The 17,454-nt window shown below is 41.7% G+C and overlaps 1 protein-coding gene across 1 annotated transcript; it reads left to right on the top strand.

The window, feature by feature from the left end:
• The first annotated feature begins 2,448 nt into the window (after positions 1-2,448).
• si:dkey-225f5.4 lies at positions 2,449-15,843 on the top strand. Its single transcript, XM_020513614.2, has 9 exons — positions 2,449-2,548; positions 6,102-6,192; positions 7,021-7,141; positions 8,078-8,241; positions 10,214-10,264; positions 10,636-10,784; positions 11,899-12,094; positions 14,053-14,180; positions 15,425-15,843. The coding sequence occupies exons 1-9, from the start codon at positions 2,502-2,504 to the stop codon at positions 15,759-15,761; spliced, it is 1,284 nt and encodes a 427-aa protein (XP_020369203.2). The 5' UTR covers positions 2,449-2,501; the 3' UTR covers positions 15,762-15,843.
• The last annotated feature ends 1,611 nt before the right edge of the window (positions 15,844-17,454 follow it).

Raw genomic sequence — 17,454 nt, 5'->3', positions numbered from 1 at the left:
CAGTGTAGGAATAAAGAGTGTTTTGTTTCAAACCTGATAGTTTGACCAATCAAATTGCATCCAGAATCCAATGCCTTACACTAGTCTTTAAACTAGGAAAACGTTGGCATCCAGGCTATCTTCTTAATATATTTTGAGGGGGTTTAGTCTGGTCTGTAACACTCAAAAATTGTATAATTTCCCAGTACCAGATGTGATGTATCTAAGGCTGCTGTAGGAGACAAGAGAGAGATTACAGAGGCTGACATTAATTTCAAATTCTCTCTGGCCACAGAGGGATGCCAGAGGATTTCAGGACAGAAAGTGAGGTGCCATTACTCAAGAAGGGTGGTAGTGATAAAACAGGGAGCTATAGAGTCTAACTTTTGTAAGTGGGAAACCATTGGTAAAAGACCTAAGGGGCAAAATTAACCTCCACTTGGAGAGTCATGGATTAATTAAGAATATCTAACATAGCTTTGTCAGAAGGAGATTGTGTCTAACAAATTTGATCCAGTTTTACAATGAAGTGACCAGGTGTGCAGGTGAGGGTATGGCAGTTGTTGGCATATCTTTGGACTTCAGTAAGGCTTTGACAAAATCTCATGTGGGAGACTGGTCTAGAAAGTAAGAGCCCATGAGATACAGGGCAATTAGGCACCAGGTAGAGGGTGATGGCTGAATGTTGTTTTTGTGTCCAGTGGCATGCTGGGTTCTTTGTTATTTGTCACATATATTGATGAATGTAGGAGTTATGATCAGCAGATGACATGATAATTGGTGGTATCTTACATAGTTAGGAGTAAAAACTTAGACTAAAAGATTATATATATGGGCTTGTCATATGGGCGGAAAGGTAGCAAATATACTTTAATCCTGAAAATTGTGAGATGATGCGTTTTGGAAGGACTAACAAGGCAAGGGAATGCAAAATGAATGAGAGTATCCTATCAAGTACAGAGGATCAGAGAGATCTTGGTGTGCATGTACATAGATTTTTGAAGGGAGCAGGACATGTGATTAAGAAGGCAAATGGGATATTTGCCTTTTACCATCAACATGGATTTGACAAGAGCAAGGAGGCTATGATAGAGCTGTACAAAACATTATTTAGGTCACAGCTGGAGGATAGTGTTCAGTTCTAGTCAGCACACTTCAGGGAGGATGTGATTGCAGCAGAGAAGGAGCAGGGGAGATTCACCAGGTTGTTGCCTGGGCTGGAGTGATTCCTCTAATGAAGAGAGAATAGGTAGGCTGCAGTTGTTTTGCGTTAGAGCAGACAAAGCTGAGGGAAGGAAGCCAGGTTGAGGGGTACAACATTCTGAGGGGCGTAGTCAGGGTAGATAATGAGAAGCATAGAGGGATCAATAGCCAGAGGACAGAATTAACATAAGGCAGGAGGTTCAGAGGGAATATGAGGAAATAAAAATATCACCCAGAGTATGAGATTTTAGAGATTTACCAGGAAATTGCTGGGAATGGAGTGTTTGAGTTATGGGGAGAGACTGGATAGGCGGAGACTTTTTTCACTGGAGTGTAGGAGGTTGAGGGGTGACCTTATAGAGGTTTATAAAATCATGAGGGGTATAGATAAAGTGACTGGCAGGTATCTTTTCCCTAGGTTGGCAGATTTCAAGACTAGAGGGGCATATATTTAAGGTGAGTGGAGAAAGATTTAAAAAAGATGTGGGAGGCAATTTTTTTACACAGCGTATTTTGTGTGGGATGAATTTCCAGAGGAAGCGATGGATGTGGGTACAGTTACTGTACAATGTTTGAAAGACATTTAGATAAAGTACATGAATAATATGTAACCTTGCATTTCCCAAGGCTAATCCACCTAGACTGCACTCCCCTGGACACTAGGGGTAATTTAGCACAGCCAATACACCCAACCTGCACACCTTTGGACTATGGACGGAAACAGGAGCACCCAGAGGAAACCCATGCAGATACAGGGAGAACATACAAACTCCACACAGACAGTTGCCTGAGCTTGGGCTTGAACCCAGGTCCCTAGCACTATGATGTAGAAGTGCCAGCCACCGCGCCACCAAATTAAAAGGAAATACAAATTTCCTGAAAGAGCAGTAGGAGCAGGAACCCTCACAACATTTACAAATTATTTAGATGAATACTTGAAATGTCACTTGGGTATGGGCCAAGTGCTGGAAAAATGAAACTATGACAGGTGCTTGATGATCATTACGGACACGATGGGCTGAAGGGCTCCTTTCCAGTCTATGACACAGGGCTGATGTTGTCCTGCTCTGATGAAAATTTCAGAATTTATTGAATAATTAAGGCAGTGACGAACAGTACGCTTTGAGTCTTGCTGAGATGGAAAGCGCTCTACGAAACGGGGACTATTTGCCTTTGTTGTTTTATTTTAACTTGGCCGAGTTGTTGCTGCATGGTGTGCGGCGCCTTTAAGAGCCCTGGCCTTAACCGCGCCTTTAAAATGACGCCGTGCCCAGCGACAGCCAATAGTAGAAGGTGTTGGTGTGGTGTTACAGTTTGAAATGGCCGAGCGGGTTGCCGGTGAGACGTTGGCGGCGAAAGCCAGAGAGTAAGTGCGGCCCGCAGCCTCCCTCTTGGGGAGAGAGGTACAGCCCGCGGTAGCTTCCCGCTTGGATACCTGCCTCTGTTACTGTATCACATTGTATCCACATTGTATCCATGTGGGAGCTCAGGCATATCCCTCAGTGCTGGCAGCTTCTGGCTGGAGCCAGGGTTCCCCGCCCCTCCCGCTAGGTCCTGCCTTTGCTGTCATTCAGGGCCCGGTAAACTGTTCCTTTTTGATTTATTTACTTATTGTCGCGTGTGCCGAAGTACAGTGAGGGGCTTTGTTTATGAGCAGTGCAGGCAGATCACAGTAAGCAAGAATATACAGATCATAGAGTGAAAAAGAAACTCTGACAGACGCATACAGGTTACATCACACAGGACGTTTGCTAGGCAAGACCGACGTTAGTAAGATCAGCATTATTTGAGGCTGGAGAGTGTATTCATCAGTCTAATAACGGCCGGGTACCTGAAAAGCTTCTGTATCTTCTGCCTGACCGAAGAGATTGTAGGAGACCATTACCAAGGTGGGATGGGTCATTGATGATGCTGGCAGCCTTTCCTCAGCGATGTGCCGTGTAAGTGGAGTTCATGGATGGAAGGTTAGCTTCCGTGATTGTCTGGGCTGTGCACTCAACCTTCTAATTTGACAATTTCTTCTGTTTGAAGGGAAAAGAAAATGACAGTTTTAGATTCTTTGCCCACTTCAAAGCTGACTTCTGGTGTTGTTTCCTTGTGAATGGAAATCAACGTAGTCTTACAGAAAATACTTCTATTTTGTAGAAAATAGGAGCAGGAGTAGGCCATTCGCCCCCCCCCCCCATTCAATATGATCATGTCTGGTCATCCAACTCAGTGCCCTGTTCCTGCCTTCTCCTCCATACTCTTTGATCCCTTTAGCCCTAAGAGCTATATCTGATTCCTTCATGAAAATATTAAATGGTTTAGCCTAAACCACTTTCTGTGGCAGAGAAGTCCAAAGGTTCACCACTCTCTGGGTGAAGAAATTTCTCCTCATCTCGGTCCCTGTAACCTCCTTCATCTCGGTCCCTGTAACCTCCTTCATCTCGGTCCCTGTATCCTTAGACTGGTGCTGGACTCCCCAGTCATCAGGAACATTGTTCCTGTGTTTCCACTGTCTGGTGTCGTAGACTTCAAAAGAATAAATTGCTGATTATTTTTGAGTTATCTTTTGTTCCAGTGATTCAGATAAGCAAGCTGAAATGAATGTTCTGGGTTGGAAATGTATCTTGGTAGAGCTTTATTCCTTTTCAAATAGATCAGGATTGAATTTGGCAGAGCATGTTGTAATTCACTTGGCAGTGTGTTTCCACTTCTGGGACCATGTAGAAACTATTTGGAAAAAGTGTTGAGCTCAACTGATAACAAAGAGTGGAACTGGAGGAACACAACAGGCCAGGCAATGTCAGAGGAGCAGGAAAGTTGATGTTTCGGGTCGAGACCCTTCTTCAGAAATGGGGAGGTGGAAGGGAGCTCAGAAATAAATAGAGAGAGGAGGGGTGCAGCTGGAGAAGGTAGGTGGAATGGTGATAGGTGAGTGTATCTGGGGAGTGGTGGGGATTGCTAAGTGAGGTGGGAGAGAAGATGGATAGGTTGTGTCAAGTCAAGGAGGTGGGGATGGGAGGGTGGGATGAGGCTGGGGGTGGAGAGATTTTAAAACTGGTGAATTCCACGTTTAGGCCATTGGGCTTACACCACTCGCAAATTGGAGGAGGAGCACCTCACATTCCACCTTGGAAATATGAGGTGCTCCTCCTCCAATTTGCGAGTCGTGTAATTGTGACACTGGAGGTGGCCCAGGGTGGACGTCCCACCCAAGGAGTGGGAATGGGAGCAGGAGTTAAAATGGTTTGTGACCGGAAGGTGTTCTAATTTGTCGCGTACTGAGCACAGATGCTCTACAAAACAGTCTCCGAGTCTCTGCATGGTCTCACCGATGTAGAGGAGGCCACATCGGGTGCAGCGAATGCAGTAGACCAAGTTGACGGATGTGCAGGTGAACTCCTAGATACCCCAGGACAACAACAAAAGTCTTTACTTGTATATCAGCACCCGATTCACCACCTTATACTTATTCTCGCCATTACTGACAGACAGTGGCAGCAATGTGTACCATCCGCATGATGCATTGCAGTAACTCATACAAAGGTCCTTCCAAACATTGACCGTCACAGGACAAATGCAGCAGACACATGGGAACACCACCACCTCCCTTCTGAGGGATGCACCATGCTGACTTGGAAAGACATCGCTATTCCTTTATTGTGGAGGTGCCAGTATTGTTCTGGGGTGGACAAAGTCCGAAGTCACGTGACAGCAGGTTATAGTTCAACAGGTTTATTTGAAACCACAAGCTTTTGGAAAGCTGCTGTATTGTCACCGAAAGCTTGTGATTTCAAATAAACCTGTCGGACTATAATCTGGTGTCTTGTGACTTCTGACTTTGTTCTTTTATCATCGCTGGGTCAAAAACCTAGAGTTCCTTCCCTTACAGCACTATTTCGCTGCAACTTTTCAAGAAGGCAGCCCCCCACTGCCTCTTGAGCAATTAGGGATGGGCAATAAGTACTAATTAAGGCAACAACAACACATACATGAATGAATAAAGACAAATTTATCTTTCAAAGCATTTACCCACAGAAGCTTTCTCAAATGACAGTCGGAAAATAATCAGATATTTGCATTTAATGATAAAAGAAAAACAAATTGTGGTGAAAACTTAGCAGGTCTGGCAGTATCTGAGGAAAGAAAGCAGAATTAATGTTTTAGGTTCAGTAACCTTTATTCAGGACTGATTGTAAGTAGAAAAAGGTTGGCATATATGCTAAAAATGGGGTGGGGAGGAGTAAATGATAGCTGGAGATGGAACTCGGAAAGAGAGAAAAACATTTAATGATATTGACTGAAGGATAAATATTGCCCAGGACAATCTTGCTGCTCTTCAGAATAATGGTGTGGCATTCTTTACACCCACTGAGCTTGAGAGCATAGTCTGAATTAAATGTCTTATCTGAAAGATGGTCCCTTCAATGGTGCAATGCTTCATCATACTACTGTGCAATTTCAGCGTAGGTCTGTGCACAAGCCTCTGGAATAGTGCTTAAAGCCATAACCTTTCGACTTGGGCACTTATGCTACCATCAGAGACATAGTCTTTGTTGCATTTAAGATAGCAAGTTGGCCTAGTCTGCTTCACAGAGGTGTTTATCAGACAAGAGACTGACAACTTATTGAGGGCAATAATTGAAATATGAGACACTTTAGAAGCTAATCGAAATGAATTTAATAGAGGGGTGTGGGTGTGGAAGTAGAAAATGACAATTGTTTTGAAGTGAATCACTTGACCATTTTGCACATTCCTATCAGTCATAGTTGGCTGGTAAGGTACCGTTGCTTTTTCTCCTGGTTAGGATTTGTGAGGAATGTCTTCTAAAGCAAATCTGTCTAAAGTTTATAGTTGTACTGTATGAAGTTGTGTAGTCTCTGGCCAGCCACTGTGGGGAAAATAACTTTGCTTACTTTTTCTTCAATTGCAGTCTCCTTAAGGAAGCAGAGGCTGTAAGGAGAATCCATGAAGATAATGAATCTTTATCAGAGGAAGGTGCTGCAGTTGTTCAGCATGCGATTGTGAGTGTTGCAAGTTAAATGTGCTCTTTTGTTTGAATTTGTGTGAATACAAAGTCCAAAAGTCAGGTTGAAGGGAGAGTAGGAAATAAGACTAGCATAAAATGACAATCCACTTAAGAATATATCAGGAAAGGTGACAAAACAAAACTTGGTCAAAGAAGAAAGATTTATTGAGGGAGTTGCAGAGCATAGAGCCAAATCAGCTGAAGACATCTCTACCACTGGTAGAGAGTGATAATACTCCAGGATGCTCCACCAGGAAGAATTGGAAAGTGCGCATATTCCAGAGGTTTTTTTGGGGTTTACAGAGAGAGAAAGAAGTGCAACATTGAGGAAATGGAAAACAAGGATGAGAATTTTAAACTCAAGATGTTCAACCAGGAGTTAGTGTTGGTCAGCAAGCGCAATGTGTGTTGGGTGAATAGGAACTAGTGCAGGTCAGTACATGGCAGCAGAGATTTGGATCACTTCAGGTTTACAGATGAGGGTCAAGATCCTTGGCAGTATTTGAAGAAGAGCCTTGAGTTTATCCAGACTCTAGGACAACATTTTTCCCTAACCAGTGCCAGCAGAAATATCATTTATTAACTCATCACGTCATTGTAGTTTTTGAAGGCTCACCATGTGAAAATAACTATGATATTTAACCACTTGCAATCATTTATTGCAGTTGTTTATTGTATTTGAAACATTTTGAGATCTTTGTCGGGAGGCATGTCATTAGCTGCAAAGCTACTCTACCAAATGAGGTTCTTCATGCTACATTTACTCTCTATAGATTTGTTAGAGGTCGTATTTACAATGTAGGGACCTTGCTTATTGTTTCAGGGTTTCCGGAGGAACCAGAAGATGATGTTTCGACAACTGAAAACCTGTGCTTTGTTCCTAGACATGGTGAAAAATAATGGTGCCAAGGAAATTAAAGAAAGTGTCCAGCAGCAGGACATCCGTGAGTTGCCAATTGTACCAGGGATTGGGACTGGCCAGGGAAAAGTTGTCCAGTTAAAACTGTAGTGATGCCACCTTCTGGCACTGAAATGTAGTTCTACTGGAGATTTTGTGGAGCCCACATTTTCTGAAAGTTCATTGCTTGATGGGACAAGTTGATATAAGTTGTATGTGTGTTTGGCGTGGACCTATGGCCAAAAAAAAATGAATTTTCTCCCCTCACTTAAGTAAAATTCTCTTCTTTGTATTCAAATCCCTTGATAGCATCATTGGGCTAGTCATCTGGAACCATGATGACTGTTGCCCCCTTGCGCTCCTTCATCTGAGCGTTAGTTCCCCATTCTTTCTGAGAACAGACTCCTTTTATTTTTCCAAACAATACATTGATCACAGTGTAGGTATGGTACTAGTTCATTGCCACACCATGACCCCAGTGATTCTTGTCACCTTTCCATTTACTTTCATATGGTAGAAGTTTGGAAAGTTAGTTACTGCTGTAATAACTGTTAAATAAAATCTCACGCTACACTGTAACTGCTAAGAAAATCCTGTTTTAAAGGGACCCCAATTTCCAACAGACTCTTGAGTTCTCTGATTTCTTTTTGCCTTTTGTTGTAGGCTGTGCCTTCAGCTGTCTGGGCCGTAAGCTCTGGAATTCCCTCCTGAAACCTCTCTGCCTCTCACTGCTCCTATGAGATGCTGCTCGAAACCAATCTCTCTGACCAAGCTGTTAATCACCTTGTCTAATATCTTGTGTGGTAATGCTGCTTTGAGGTGCCTTGGGATGGCATTTTACTGCCTTAAGTGTTAGTTATTGGATGAGAGGCTCTGCAGATTATCAAAAGAATATTTGATACATTGAATGGGCCTGATAGTTGGAATAGTGAGTAAGTGGAAGCTGAAATATTTATATTTGTGAGTTTGTTTCTTTAAACAGAGAAGAAACTGAATGAAACGAGGCAAAAGTGGAAGAGCTTGAAAGCAGAATGTCGAGTGCAGGATGAAGAGCTACAAAACATCTCGACCATCTTGTGGAAATTCCAGGCACTGGAGACAAAGCAGCAAGCTCTAAGAGAAGCTGTTCAGTTGTATGAAGTAAAGGTAATCTGAGATTGTTTACAGGAACGGATTTTTTTTTTTTTTAAAAATGTTGGCTGTGGGTAATTGATGAGTCAGAAGACGTTCCTGAAAGTCGAGCACTGAATCTAGGCTAACTGTCCCAGGAGCTGGATTCGCACTGATAAGAATGCTGCACCATCAGACCTTGTTCAAATTAAATGTCAGAACGAAGCCCTGTCGACCATCCTAGGTAAACATACGTAGGTAGACCCATGAAGCTATTTTGTAGAAAAGAAGGGGAGTTTTCCCTGGTATCTCCACTAATATTAAATACTCGAGCAATATCACTTTTCTAAAAGAAATTTCGATCATGGTTGCATTGCAATTTCTGGAATCTTGCTGTGCTCAAAGTGGCTGCCCATTTTTTCTACTTTGTGACGGTGGCTGCATTTCAAAATTGCTTCATTAGCTGTAAAATATTTTGAAATATCCTGAGGTCATGGAGTGATTGTGTCAGGATAGCTGTCCTAAAGGTATCGCCACAACTTGTATTGTTACACAGGATTGTCTTGGAAATTGCGCTGGATGTCCTGCCCTGTCTCCAAGTTACTGTGTGATACTCACTTTGCAGAATATGTCAGTGTTAGGAACTACCTTCACTACTGGGATTCTCTATAAATATCTTTTAAAGTAGCCACTTCACAAGAGCATTATCAGACGTAACTTGACACTGAGCTGCACAAGGAGATATTCGGACAGGTGACTGAAGAGTTTCAGGTCCACAAGGCAGTGTAGGTCAGCCAGTGCTGGAGTGACCTTCCAGTGGGAAAGTGTTTAGCAGTCTGTTTGCAGTTTGAAATCAGACTCTCAAAAGCACAAGCTCACATCCTGATCACTGATGCAGCATGTGAGAAAACCTTCACATGTCTAAACATTAGACCCCTCGCTGATTATTCATTACTTTTATTCTGTTATTAATTTTGATTTTCAACTGGGAACTGTGAGCTAAACATGACGTTTGGACTGTGGATGACAGCTCGTTTTAAAAAGAAAACTGAGCAAACAAGCTTTTGCTTATTTGTGTGGCCAGGCCTGGAAATTAATTGCAGGCTGGTTCCTGATAAGAAGGTTCTGCAGGCACTTTGTCACTGGAAACTGGCGTTATGTTTAAACAGATAGCAGAAGTTTGTAATTTACCAGATCAGTACCTGAGAATTGGTTCCAGCAAGTTTGGAAGAGATCTTATGCTCAAGCAGATGGCAGATGCTGAAAACTAACTGGGAACTCATAGGAGAGGCGGTCAATCTGTCAGGCAGTAGTCAGAGTTGGAATTGGGTTTTGGTTTGTGTTTTCTGTAATTTAATTAAAAAATGACTAATACTACAGCATGAAGATTTGAAAAGACCCTGCCTAACCTCCCATGACCAGCACTTGGAAGCTCAGAGATAAGAAAATTAAGGCAGTAATATATATAACTGAGCAACAAGGTGACCCCGATTGACATCTTCAGAAAATCAGCCAAGAAACGAACGTCTATGCCGTGAAATAACACATCATGAAAACCACTTAAGTAGTCTAGCCAGTTCTGTTATCTTCTTTTACTTATCCTTTCGCTGTGTTCGTCTGTCTTCTATGTGAATGGGGCTGAAAGCACAGGCTGTTCGGTTTATAGCATAGATCAGTTAGATTATTTTGTTTAATTTTTGCTCCACTGAATTTACTGTATTGTTAATAAATTGCTAAGCCTTTTGCTTAAACTATAGACCCAGTGTAGAGACTTGATTATTTGCACAGTCTGAGATTCATTTCTCAAAAAAAATGTAGTTGGGAACCATTGGGGTCACTTTTGACAGTCTTTGAAAGTTTTAACTTTACTGTGTTGTGAATATAGAGGTAGAAAGGCTTATTTGGTTCCACTGTCTATCACTGTTTTGTAACAACGTGCTGTGTGTTGTGTAACCTGAGCAAGTCAGTCAAGATTGCTAATTCATTTTCTTTATCTTCCCTGAAACAGAAACTGCAGTTGGAAGAGGCTCTTCAGCAGAAGAAATTGCAACTTCAGGAGGTATGTTTTTGGAAAATTAGCAGCAGTCAGAATTTGGGAATTCCCTAGAAAGCATTTGAGTGATTAGAATACTCTGGTATATTTTTTCCAAAATTACTTGGTGTCAGCGCAGAAATGATGAAATTTACTGAATTTAGTTTGCTTTCCGATGAGATTTGAACTCAGCCTCTGGATTGTTAGTCCGTTAACTATAACTGTTAGGCATGTGCTGCAAGCCTTTGTCTCATTCCCTGTCAGTTCTGCTGAGAGTTGCTGGAAGTTATAATAAATTGAGGAGTCAAAATGACATTCAAGCTCCGATGCTTGTAGTTGGAACAAGTGACGTTGCTGCCAATCCTCAATCTGGTTATATCTTTTAATTTTCTGTCCAGGAACGAAAACTTACTTTGGCAGAAGAGAAGAATAAAATTGAACGGGCAATCGAGGAGTGTTCTTTGTGCATAAGCAGGTCTCACATTTTGATACAACAGGCAGAACAAGCAATTCGACTCTTGACTAAGGAAGGCACTCATAGCGATGGGTGAGAAATACTAGATACGTTATTCCTACTTTAGCGATTTAGCACAAAATTATGGCTGACACTCTAGTGCAGAATTGATTCAGTGCTGCAATGTTGGCAATGCCGTGTTTCAGATGAGAGGTTGAACTGAGGCCCTGTCTGTCTCTTCAGGTTGATACGAAAGGTCCCATGATGCTATTTCAAGGAAGAGCAGGGGGTTAAATCTGTTTCCTCAGCCAATAATTATCCCTTAATCATGATCCCCAAAAATACACATTGTCTGGTCATTGTCACATTGCTGTTTGTGAGAGCTTGCTGCATGCAAATTGACAGCTCCATTTCCTACAATGACCACATTTCAAAAAGTGATTCTTGTGAACTGTGTTATATAAATGCAGGGTCTCTGATTGATGCTGATGTAATTGGTTATCGTGCAAGTACTATTTCTGTGGGAGGTGTATCTCATGCAACAAGTGCTGATGGGTTTATAGAGAATCCAAGCAGTGAGGTAGTTTCTGACACTGACATATTTCTGCAAAGTGAGTTTTAATGTGTCTGTGGGTTCCCGGTAAACTGGAGATCGGGCATCAAGCACAATTTGCAGAAGGTATTCTGATTCACAGCAAAACAAACTCTTTGATTCGAGTTTCTATAAAACATAGCAAATAGGAATCATCACCAACAAAATACAGTGAATGGAGCTTAGTTTCATAAATTATACCCATAACATCAATCTTAGTCACTTACAGCAGTAGGGGTTGTAAGTGTGACTGGTGGGATATTTTCACATTCTGATCAGAATTGGTGATGCCAATGTATACATAGAAACACAGAGAGCAGGAGTAGACTGTTCAGCCCTTTGAGCCTGCTCCTCTGATCATGGCTGATGCTCTATTGTAACACCATCTCTAACTGGTTCTGGATAAGGTTGAGTTACACTTGAGTTGTCAATGCATTACCATTAATTCACTGAGGTGGGATTAACAATACAGAGTCAAGGAGGTTTCAACAGATCTCCATACTTCAAGTTCATAATCCACTAGATCCAATTGAGATTGAGAATTTCAGTCCATTTGGCTGTAACTATTTTTCTCACAACTCATCCTGCTGTTTTTTTCTGTCTTTAATTTTCAAGTGTGCGCCCCTATGATTTTCACACATTGTCACAGTTCTACGAGACTGTCAGGAACCAGTCTGGTATGAAAGTCCTTTCAGTCACTGAAAACCAAATAATGCTGCAGTTTGATCCTCAAGCGTTGATTCCAAAGACGCAACTCACTCCTCTTGTACTGACGGTAACCTGGACCACTGACAGAAGAGTTAAGCTCGAGGTGAGCAGATTGTTCATTGCTTTGGCCGTTTCCTCCCCATCTTGTTAAACTAACTTTCAGTGTGCCACCTTCTTAAACTTCTGTGAGGACTTGGACAGGGATGAGGAAGGGAGGGGATGTGGTCAGCTCCTGTTTACATTTCCAAACCTTCTGCTTCACTCAGCTCTCTGATCTGGTGCTGTCATCATTTCTGAGCCTAGGACTGAGAATGTGGGTTTTATTTCACTTCTATCCCTCTGAACCCCTTTGGAATTTGATTACATGATGTGGATCTAACAGATTTTGTAATCTGGACAGGTGCTCTTTCTGTCCCCTTCCTGAGACAGGCTAGTGCACAGAGCCACGCCAGACAAGCCTTCTTCTACCTGAGGGAGAGATTGACCTGTACAAAAGGTGACATTTGCAGCACAGAAGGGGGCAATTCAGCCTATAGTGCTTCTGCTGGTTCTTTGAAAAAACAACTTATTGCCACCATCTCAATGGCAGCTAGGGATAGTCAATGAATGCCGGCTTAGCCAGCAACTCCTACATCCCATAAATTAATGGAATAAAGGGTGTGTTTATTTCCACATCCCATTTGCCCATCACCTGGAAGTTCCTCATCCTCAAATACCTATGCAAACTAACTCCCTTTCAAAATAATTTATGGAAGCTTCCAGCAAGTTTCAAGTAGAATCTCCCTGATCCTAACCACTCTCTGGCAGAAAGCCACGCAATGACTTTAAATCTGTGATGTTTGTTTCCTAATCCATTCATCAAAGGAAGCATTTCCCTCCATCTGTTAGAAAGGTTCAGTAAAATATCAATCAGGGCCAGAGCAGTCCCTCACTCCAATTACGACAAAACAGGTTGGCTTGGACCATCATGAGTTTTTCCCACATTTGGCCTGGGTTTTTAAATTTGAAAGGGTGTGGAAAAGATTTACAAGGATGTTGCTGGGTTTTGAAGGGTTTCAGCTACAGGGAGAGGCTGAATAGGCTGGGGATATTTTCTGTGGAGCATCAGAGGCTGAGGGGGGACTTTATAGAAGTTTATAAGATCATGAAGGGCCTGGATAGAGTGAATAGCCCAGGTCGTTTCCCAGGCTGTGGGAATCCCAAATTAGAGGGCATAAGTTTAATGTGAGAGGGGAAAGCTGTAAAAGGGACCTAAGGGGCAACTTTTTCATGCAGAGGGTGGTGTACGTATGGAATGAGCTGACAGAGGAAGTGGTGGAGGGTGGTACAATTACAACGTTTAAAAGGCATCTGGATAGGTATATGAATAGGAAGGTGTAAAGAGATATGGGCCAAATGCTGGCAAATGGCGTTAGAATAATTTAGGATATCTGGCTGGCATGGGTGAGTTGGACCAAAGGGTCTGTTTCCATGTTGTACATCTCCATAACTCTATCAGTAACTATCTTACAGATCAGATCCTTCCTATTCTATATAATGCAGTTAGACCTTGTCTTTATCAAGTGAGAATTTGATGCAATAATTTCAAATAAATGGTTAGCAACATAGCAACAGGAGTTGGCCATTCAACCTATTGAACTTGCTCCACCATCCAATTAGACCAGAGCTCATTATTTCCCTTGATGCCATTTTCCTGCTCCATATCCCTTGATGTCATTAGTTTCCAGAAAACCATAAATTCCTGTCTTGAGGAAGCTCAATAAAGACAGGAATTTATAGTTTTCTATAAAACCCTTAGAGGTAGAGACACAAAGATTCACCCCGCGCTGAGTTAATAAATTCCTCCCCATCTTGATCTCAGTCCTTAAATAGCCTACCCTTTATCCTGACATTGTGTCCCCTGGCTTTTGACTCAACCAGTCAGGGGACACGTCCACGTCTGCTCTTTATATTTTGAAGATATCTTGTCATTTATAAACTCAATAAATTTCTGTTTATGATCAGGAAAATACACTTTATTTCAATCTCCATAAGCAGCACTTTCCATTTCATTTCTCCCAGTCTAACTGTGCCTTCCTGGACCTGTCTGAAATGGACACTGTCGACCTACCAAACCTTACAGCTGAAATCTGGAAACGTTACATGAGCCAAGCCGAACTTTGGGGTGAAATCCAACACCTGCAGAACAGGTGAGTTTGAATTCTGTTTTAAAAAATCAATAGGTCATGAACTGATTAATGTTTGATAGAGCTGTTGGATTATTCCTGATCCACCTGCTGTTTTCCCCACAACCATGGCGATTTTTCCCTCAAGTGTTTACTCAGTTCCCTTTTTAACTGTTACAGTTGAGTCTCCATCCACTTCCTTTTAAGATCTGTGCACTTCCTAATTTCCGTATCTTTCCCTGATCAATATTTTGTGTCCCAGCTTTCTGCCTCTCTCTGTGAATTCCTCATCATTCTCCAAATGTTTAGTGCGAATTATTTATTCTTTGTTTTGTAGGATGTCAGTGTTGCTGGTAAGGACAGCAACTGTTGTCCCATCTCTAACTGCCCTGAACTAAATGGCTTGCCAGGCCATTTCTGACATTCAAGAGTCATCCACATTGCACTGGGCCTGGCAGAATGCTAGAAAATATCCCGTTGACAACTTCCCTTCAGAATGATTCTAAAGAAAGACCATATTGTGAAATGTTAACTTTGTTTACTCTCTCTACAGATGCTTCCAGACCTGATGAATAGTTCCAGTATTTTCTGCTTTTATTTCAAATTTCCAGTGTCTGTGGAATTTTGCTTTTGTAATTAAAATAGTGGAACCTGATCTCAGCCAAAGTTAATGAACTTGCATTTGTAAAGCACCTTTCACAATCTCAATGTCCCAAAACTGATTACATCCAAGGACCTGTAGTTGCTGTTACGATGCAGCAAACACGGCAGCCAGTTTTCCTAGAGCAAACTCCCACAAACAGTGAAGGTGATAAAGACACCTGTTTCACTGATGTTGCTTGAGTTCGAGCAGGACACTGCGAACTCCAGCAATCCTAATGTATCATGGCAAGAGCGAAAACGTTTGTTTTAATATCCTTCCCATTAACCCTGTCCTCAATTTATACTATCGCCTTCAACTTTCCAGCTATATACAGGGTTATGGGGAAAGATATAAAGCTGGGGTTGGTGCTAATTAGATAGCTCTTTCAAAGAGCCAGAACAGGCATGATGGGTCAAATGGCCTCTTTCTGTTCTGTATGCTTCTAATGGGACACACTGAAGATTGCATTGAGACCCCTTAGTGCAGCACCTAATACAGATTGGTTTTACCAATTAAACCGTTGGAATAGAGTAATTCATTTTAACATTTACTTTTAACTCATGAACTTGCAGTATTTCTGTCCTAAACACTGAATTCCTAGCAAAGGTTTCTGGCTTGTTTCTAGGTATGCCATCGATTGGCTGGAGGATGAACGAAAGCTTAAGTTCTTGCAGTTGATTGCTGGCAGTTCCTCAAATGTTGTTTGCACATTGTACGTCGAGCATGGTTACCCAGGCAACGGCGAAGTCAAGCTCCGCTCCATTCAAGAAAATAATAAACCTATTGATACAGTAATTAAGGTGAGGATGTACAAGCTAATTCAACTTCTGGTAAACATTAATGGTCTGTTTGCGAGCCAATATTCTCACTCCCTTGCACTGGAGCTAATCCTTGAGAAATTGAACATCTCCCTCTTGCCAAAAGCACTGCTCTTTCTTGCAGTGGAACCTGATTGGCCTTGAGGAATGTTTGTTTTGCCTCTCTGGGAGGTGAGAGTTACATGGTTAGAGGAGTGGAGTTGGCGAAAGTAAGTGTTTCATGAGGGTGTTTCACCCATTATCTTTTCCTACCAATGAATTTTCTAAGATGAATGAAGGTTATCTTTTTATGAATGCTATGGTGTAGGTTGTGTGTGATTTATAAATATTTTTAGTGTAATTTAGTTTGTTTGGATTTTTCAATTAGTGACATATGGGTTTGTGTGTGTCTGGGGAGTGTAATGACACTTGTCTGCAGCCATGGTGAATTCTTTTACAACATCTTGAGGGAGTAGCTTTCAGAGCTAATAGTTGTTTTTACTTTAGGAGGGTTTACAATTGAACAAAATAAACAATTGTGCAATTGCGCAAATGTTTGTGTTAGAAAATTCTGGAATCGCTTTTTAAGCTTAAGGGTAACACCCACACTCTGGAGTAAAATGTTCCCAACATTTTCAGTTTTGGGGAAGATCTACAGAGGTCCTGAGATGAATATCGATGTATAAAGTAGTACTTCTGATAAGGGGAGACAATTAAAACTAGATTACCTTAGAGTAAAGAGTTTAATTATAGTTCCAGACCAGAAGCATTTGGATAGAATTATTTGAAGCCGAGTATATTTAAACTCTGGTGTATGAAAGCTCCAAGAAAGAAAGGGCTATTGGATATTTCTGATGAAGTTGAAATCACTGTTAACTTAAGCCGATTGAGGTGTTGAGAAAAGAGATTTTTCTCTGGTGTGAGTACTGTACAAGGTGTGCTTTTGGGTACTATTAAGGGGTGTTTTCAAGGGAGTGTTCGGATTAATGGGATTATACTTCTACTGTGTTATACAAAATCTTTAAAGACAAATTATATATTAATAGTGTGGTCTATTCTATTTTATCATCATCCCTTTTGCTTCCTTTTTCTTTTATTAAAATCAAATGTAAAGCATTGTGTGCTTGTGTTTTGGGAGAGACCACTTTGTTAGCAAAAGTGAAACAAATGATCTACCAGGCTGGATTTCAGTCTGGGATTCACTTGTCCAATGGTAATATCATCTGGGATCATAATACTGTTTGTTCTGGATTGCATAATTTCCACAAGCTATGTTGTGGTTTAAAATATTTCTTTTTAGTTCTCCAGAACCCTTCTTCCTGAGGTGTAGGTTTTTTTCCGGATAAAGAAAGAATGAGTGGGGTGGGGGTGGTGAGAAGATAGTGTTTAAGGTTGTGCCACTGTCGCCGCAAGGTTAGTGGTTGGATAATCCTTCCTGATCCAAGCTTTAAAGACTTTTGTAGACAAGTTAAGGTCTCGCAGGGAGCCCAGAGATATAACTAAGCAAAAGCATGGAAACGCTGTTTGATGATGGTGTAGGTTAAGTTCTTTGCTGGTACAAAATTGAGTCAAAATGGAGCGGGAAGATCCCAGGTTCAGTTCAGTCCTTGCTCCATACGTTAGCTGTTTGAGTCAGAGAGGGGTGTGGGGTAACACTGACATCTGTGTCTCTGAAGGAGAATGATGAAGACACTCATGGGTTTTCTGTCTTCCCAACGCTGCAACTGTGTAGTTTGGGCAACTAGATGGGATTGGTCCTGCTTCTTTCAACAGCCCTCATACTTCATATTCGGTCTCATGGAGAGTGTCCTCAGTACTTAAGGCCTATCCTCACTCACAGGACCTGAAACACAGGAGA

The sequence above is a fragment of the Rhincodon typus genome, chromosome 30 (genome assembly GCF_021869965.1).
Source record: "Rhincodon typus isolate 14 chromosome 30, sRhiTyp1.1, whole genome shotgun sequence".
Lineage (NCBI taxonomy): Eukaryota > Metazoa > Chordata > Chondrichthyes > Orectolobiformes > Rhincodontidae > Rhincodon > Rhincodon typus.
This window is presented reverse-complemented; position numbering and strand designations above follow the sequence as displayed.